The 7,417-nt window shown below is 34.5% G+C and overlaps 1 protein-coding gene across 1 annotated transcript; it reads right to left on the bottom strand.

Moving 5' to 3' along the window:
- Positions 1-3,063: 3,063 nt before the first annotated feature.
- Positions 3,064-7,191, bottom strand: LOC104098189 (actin-depolymerizing factor). Its single transcript, XM_009604861.4, has 3 exons — positions 7,046-7,191; positions 5,591-5,856; positions 3,064-3,523 (listed from the first exon to the last, which is right to left on the bottom strand). The coding sequence occupies exons 1-3, from the start codon at positions 7,067-7,069 to the stop codon at positions 3,373-3,375; spliced, it is 441 nt and encodes a 146-aa protein (XP_009603156.1). The 5' UTR covers positions 7,070-7,191; the 3' UTR covers positions 3,064-3,372.
- Positions 7,192-7,417: the final 226 nt, after the last annotated feature.

A 7,417-nucleotide genomic window follows, 5' to 3' on the forward strand; every position in this document is an offset into this window, starting at 1 on the left:
GATAATTAATCTCATAGTATATCCCACCCCATGGGATATCCTGGGATTTCCTATCATTTTTAAATTTAGTTGATTCTTTCACTTTAAAAATCATTACCAAATAAATTTAACATATAAACACTAACAGTGAAGAATTACCTAATTTATTATAACAAGTAATCTGGTCGTATTTTTAAAATTATTTTCACTAATTATGTATAGTTACTTACCTTTGGGTGATTTGATAGCATAAATATTCCTTTACATTGCCAACATGCCAATGTTGCCAATGTAAAGAGGTTAAAACTCTTACCAAATACCATGATATATATAGTCAATAAATTGCCATAAAGTTTTATAAAACTAATTAGTTTATAGATTACATGATTTACTCATTTTGGCAATCAACTGGTGCACTAGTAACTGACACTATTATATAATCTCAGTGGTCTGTAGCTTCATGTGGTATACTTGTATAATTTGCATAAGAAAATCCATGGCAAAAGGCTTGCATTTCTTTATTTCTTGTTTCTTTCTTTTTTCTTTTTTGCCTCCTGCCTTGGAGTCTCTTAATGGGCTAACCAAAAGCAAGTAAGAATTTCATTCTTTTTTAAAAAGAAAAAATATATATGTAAAGAATTTTATCATTGTTGTTGTTAGTGCTTGTTGTTTCTGCTTCTTTTTTATTTTTTTCTTGAGTCGGAGTTTATTGAAAATAATCTCTCTACCTTCACAGGATAAGAGTAAGGTCTGGGTATACTCTACACTCCCCATATTCTATTTGTGGAAATATAGCAACTTCTATATATGTCTTTGTTATTCTTTCTCTCGTATATGCAGAACGGACCTATGTGTAGTGTTGAGGGGTCACAGGACCTCGTAAATACTGGCAGAAATTTTGTATACATACATACATACACACACCTTGACAATGAGATTTTAAATAACTATGCATCCTAAACACTAAAAGCCTTTAAGGGCCACTAATTGAGCAAAATAATGATGCTCCCGTCACGTTAAAATTCTGATTTCGCCTATGCGTATATGTATATATATTTTGTCTTGAAAAAATTAATTATTACACATGTATATAGATTCCACATGCTCACAATTAGATTGTAGTCCAATACGTCCAGGTGGTGCATGTTTTGAACCAAATACTTTGAGAAATCATGCTTCTTATGCACTTGATCTTTTTTATAAGGCCAAAGGTATATGCAATTCAGATATTGGAACACCTGCTGTCTCTGATCCTTGTAAGTAACATCTTAACCTAATTTTAATTTCCCTTCCAAAAAAAAGGTGTGAAATGTATGTACTTTGATTTATTAAATTATTTTCTAATACTTTTTAATCTATGCAGCTTTTGGTAATTGTAATTATCCATGATGAAAGAACTTGCAACACCTAAGAGAGAATGTGCACTGTTCGACTGTTTCAAGAATTCATTAAAATGTTCTGGAATTAATTAGCATTATTGTATCTAATCAAGTTGAGAAATCAAGTCTACTTATGGAATTACTCTCTCTCTCTCTCTCTCTCTCTCTCTCTCTCTCTCTCATATATATATATATATATATATATATATATATATATATATATATATATATATATATATATATATATATATATATAACACTTAATGTCCACCATAAGTTTAAGTGGTAAAATTGTTCAAGTCTCTCAAATCCTGGTGGTTAAATCACTCATAGCTAATAGAATTTATTGATCATTTATCGTTAATTCATTGCTAAATGAAATTAGCAACGAATTTTTCTGTTTAGCTATAGAATTTATCCGTTGTCATTTGTCAAATCATGTTTTTGAGTAGTGAATAGAATATCTTAATAGTACAATAATATATAAATGAAAAATTAACTACGAATCTATAAGTTGTAATTTTGTATTTATATGAATCAAATCAAATAAAATTAAGAAAATAATATATTTACAGTCAAAACCAGATGTTTTGTCTCTTTCCTTTGTGGCAGAAATCAAATCCCATGTGTAAAGAAAATTCTCGAATTTTGACTGTTGAGCCAATTTAAGAGTTTCTTATTAATTATTATTTTCTTTTGGGGACTAAAGATTTTCTTCTGCAAAGGTCACTGTTAAGTGAAAAAAAGACAAAAAGTAAACTTTAAATAAACAAGTAGATAAGATTGAGCTATTGACACATTGAAAATGCAAGTCAAATAGTAACATAATTTTCTTTTGGAAGTTAGCTATCTAGGCCCCTAAGTTTAGAATATTTTCACCTAAGCCATTTAAGTTCTATGGCAAATTAGCCGACAGATTTCTGTTTAGAAAAAAAAACAGTGTTTTAAACATTATTATTTAAACAATGTTTTATCCATCATTACACAACAATTGACATGTCGTACATGATATTCACATTTCCTTATATACAACTTTGTGAGACTGAATATTAGCAAGCTTACCCACCACATTATTTATGCTTTCCATTATTAATTTAATATTCTGAAAAATCAACCTTAAATTGACTAATTTTAAGTTGATCATTAATATACTATAACCTTTATTTTCTGCAATAGAGCAAGCTCACACATGCGATGTTATTTGTTAACCAGATACTTATATCTTTAACCATGTTAACGATACAAATTACTTCCGGGCTTTTGTACATTATAATGAGCAACGGTAAAATTGTGTCCTATAGGTCACGAGTTCGAGTCATGGAAGCAGCCACTAATAATTGCACGAGTTCAAGTCATGAAAGCAGCCACTAACAATTGCATTAGGGTAGGCTGTCTACATCATATCCCTTGTGATGCGGCTCTTTCCCGGATCCTGCGTAAACGCAAGCTGCCCTTTAGTCAATCAACTTCACCTATATTTGTCGAACACAATTGGTCCAAAGTCTGGATAAAGGAAGAATACCAGTATAAACGGATGACTAACGTAAAACTAATCAATTTACGAAGAATCCTCTAGCTACATTGGTTGTATAGCAGTCCAAAAGATGCATTATAGTATAGACTTGAGATATATTTAACTATTCCCCAACAGATTGACAAGCAAATTGTGTTAGTTATCCGAGAGAAAGCAACAAACAATCATCAATGAGATGCTAATAACACATAAAATTCATTGCTAGACATACTGTAGTTGATACTTGAATCATTCACATACATAACCATACACGTTTCTCGGCTGGGAAGCATCATGAGAATGAGAGAATCCATAACCAGAAACATGATATCGTTATCAAGAGTCTGGTAATCAGCATCCCAAGTGCCTGAGTTATTTACCCCATAGGTAATTTGTGGCATGAGAAGGTATTGCACAATAGGTAGTTACGTAAATCAAGCCTTTTAAGTTGCAATTAGACAAAAATATTACGAATGGTTGTTTCATCTAAGGGAGTTCCAATCAGTTAGCGCGTTCTTTGAGCACTTCAAGTTCTACTTCAGTAGGGTCAGTAGCCTGAATCTCGTAGTGTATGCCTTCCAGCTCCCTCCTGAATCTGTCCTTAGATGTGGCATACAGCATCTTGGATCGGATACGGGAAACAGAAGGAGACCTAAAAAGATGGATTAGCATGGATTAACCACAGTAAACATACAGAAAAAGCATAATTTGACAACATTTTCCTACTTTCATCTCTATTCTATTTTAGTTAATAGTGATGGGTCAAGGAAAAGAAGGTCCAAGAACTTTGCAATAAGAAGAAAACAATCTGTTTAGATCTAGGACATAGGAAGGGTGTGAAACTCATGTTTTCGAAAGGATATATTGAGAGTATACGACAGACAAAAGTAACTAAAAGAACTTAAATAAATAAACGAATAAATAGCTTTACAAAGAACTTATAATCCAAAACTAATATAAAACAATCCTTAGACAAAAGCAAGAAACTTGAACGAAAAACCAATATTAGCCGGATTAAATATCTATGACAGGAAATTTAAATATGTTAAACAAGCGAGGGCTTGCTCTGCAATGCCGCAAAGAACCAATCATGGTTGAAGCAGATCTTTTTAAGCTGAAACTTGAAACTTCAAGATCAAAGGCAAAGAATAATTTTCATAAATCATCACTGCTTGTCCAACAAAATTTTGTAGCACATACTTTTGGACACTGTACTCATTACATGGGGGCTTTCTTCACCCTTCCGAAACTTCTACATATAATAATCTGCAGCATATTGAAGTCTATTTGCCTAAAGAGCACTACATACCTAACTAAGCAACAACAACAATCCCAGTATTTTCCCACAAGTGGGGTCTGGGGAGGGTGAGATGTACGCAACCTTAGCCCTACCCTAGAAGGGCAGAGAGGCTGTTTCCGATAGACCCTCGGCCGACAAAGAACAAAAAATGTCACAAATTTATATGAAAGTATTGCTTATGGGGGAACATGGGGGCGAAAAAAGGAAAGAGAGGGATGGGGTTTCTCTCGCTTTTGGCATAGCAGCTTCACCATCTTTTGTGCTTGAAGGCAGCAGCAGCAGAAAAAATTTTAAGTGCATAGTGCAGCCTAAAAGAATTAATATAAAAGGAGATCACTAGGAAATTCTTACCGCCATATTACCCATGGATTTGCTGCATATCGGACAAACGTAATTACTGCAAGCATATGCCTAACTAAGCCCTGAAATAATTGCCTTATATGAAATGCTACGCCGAGCGACCATGAATCTTCCTAAAGAAACTGCATCCAACTCTTCTACACCTTGATTTTTCTTGACTGCAAAGTAAAAGGGCAGCCCGGTGCACTAAGCTCCCGCTATGCGCGGGGTCCAGGGAAGGGCTGGACCACAAGGGTCTATTGTACGCAGTCTTACCCTGTATTTATGCAAGAGGCTGTTTCCACGGCTTGAACCGTGACCTCCTGGTCACATGGCAGCAACTTTACCAGTTACACCAAGGCTTCTCTTCCCTTGACTGCAAAGTATTCTATACAAAAGATATAGTTCCTCATACACATCAGCTATTTCTTTGTTGGCCAGCCTCCCCCATTTCGCAATATATGTATGCAAGTGTTACTTAATCATATGGCTATTCGCACTACTACAACACTTCCTCAAGAAGCTGACATTCACTTTGCAGGTACCTACTACAGCTATACAACTTCCGTTTTCAGAAAACCCTTCTTCTTTCAAACCTAAGCTACATACGCAAATGGTCTACCGACCTCTTCTCTCTCTATCTTTAACTCGACTGCTTCAGCCATCACGGATACTCTCTTAATGATCGTGTACCATCATACTTGCAATCCACATCATGATGGGCTAGTTATATTCCACAAAGGTGAAAAACTATTCACATCTAATTTTTCCATATTGTTTTCCAATCACTCACTCAATTAGCTAGACACAAATGTTTGATACTCAGAAAAATTAAAGTGCCTGCTCTCTGAAAATCATCAATGTGACTTCACAACATTGTAGATAAATTAGAAGCAATTTTCAAGGTAAACGAGAGCAGAATTCCCTTTGCACATGTAGAATAAAGTTACATCAACATTCACAGAGGACTGTGTAAGCAGATGTAAAGAGTCTAAAACTAGTGCAATTTCAAATTTAAGGTACACACCAGTCTTTGACAAAAATCCAGTTATGCAAGTTCTGGCTGAAACTATGACGTACCAGGCAAAGAAGAAAATCTTGCTCTTTTGGCAGTTCTCAGATGTCACGAAATCGTAATCATATACTGCATATCGGCAGTCATTCTCAGGAAGAGCTGCAGTGAAATCATCATAGCTCTCAGTAGGACCTCCAGTTTTCTCAACCACAACCTCATTGTTCTTCTCGTCAATCTTAAATATCACATATCGATGCACCTTTTTCCTCTGCAGTTCCATGTATGTAGCTTTGCTTTGATCAGCAACCCCCATGCCAGAGGATGCATTTGTCTATAAGAATAACAGATACTCAAAATTATAGAACAAAAATTGTACAGTACACCCAGTCACCAGGCTCAACAAATATATTTCGACATGAGAAGGATACCATAATCAAGCAAATGCTAACAACAAGCGCTGCTACTAAGAGCTTGTAAGAGTCAGCCCTCACTAAATAATCCCATAGTTTGTCTAGTAAGATGAAAATAGAAATATAACAGGCTAAGCCTTCCACTGAATTTCTTATCATCAAATTCCTCCCAAAGTCAGACAAAGAAAACAAAAGAATGAATCTTTTCTAAATACGTTGGAGTCCACTGAATCCATTATGAAATGTGCACTTTGCACACCTATCCTCATCAGAGGCGAATGTAGTGTCGCAGTATTGGACTCATCTGAATCTAGTACTTTTAAAGTGGAGCATAAATTTATGTGTAATATCGACAACAAGTAGTAGATTTGAACCCATAATTTTAAAAATGTAATGGGTTCAATACTAAGAACCTAGAGGTGGAACGCATAGAGCTTAAATCTTGGATCTGGCTCTGACCCTCGTGACTAAGTAGATTACTAATCACCACCTCTCTCGAACCCCACCAAAAAGAAAAGGCAAAAACATCAATAAAACAAACGTTGCTCAACTTCGAAACTTAAAAAAACTTTAATCCCCAATAGTTGTTCAAATTCAAATTCTTTGTGCTAAAGCCTCAAGTTCTCCGTGCGAGACCACAATTAAAATCACGGCTATTCAAGCATTACCACCACTAAGTTGTTTCAACTCGATTTATTCAAGCATTATCACTGACTGGTTGGTTTACTCGAATATCATACAAAATATTCCAGTCCCATAACTAAAATCTGAGAAAGTTGGTTCAGTACAGATGAAAAGGAAAAAGAAAAAAAAAAAGATGCAACATGAACTCAACTAACTCCTAGGAAAATCAACACAAGTACACAACACCAAGTATGTGAATCAGCCTTCATTTTACACTTCATCACTAAGATCTTAGTAAATTTAACTTCATCCATACATAACAAAACAATTACAAGAGCAATGAAAAACAGAGATTTCTATCGATCGAATTAAGCAATTTTATACTAAAACAGACATTCGGAAAGTAAGCAACATGGGAAAACAGATGAGTAAACTGATCATGCAAAGGAAAATCAGATCAATCAAAGAGATCTAAAAGAAACTTACCCCACCCCTGATTCTGAAAGACATGGTTTAGAGAGAGAGAGAGAGAGAGAGAGAGAGAGAGAGGAGTATAGACAGCGTACCAAGAAAAATGAAGTAGAATCTAAAGCACCCACTGAAAGAAAAAGAAACGACCTTTTTTCTTTTTGAAAAAAAAAAAGGAAATATTTCGTCATATTTTTTTTAACGTACAAGTTAGGTAGGCACAAAGTACAGCAATCAGATGCAGCATGAGCTACATTTTTTTCTATTACCAGAAGAAAAAATTAAACACAAAAGTATATGTTACATTAAAGTATTACTCAATTCATCTCAAACTGATAAGTTATTTTGCAGTTTGATTTTTTTTTTTACTTTTTTAACATTGAGATTGAA

Source organism: Nicotiana tomentosiformis, chromosome 9 (genome assembly GCF_000390325.3).
Source record: "Nicotiana tomentosiformis chromosome 9, ASM39032v3, whole genome shotgun sequence".
NCBI lineage: Eukaryota > Viridiplantae > Streptophyta > Magnoliopsida > Solanales > Solanaceae > Nicotiana > Nicotiana tomentosiformis.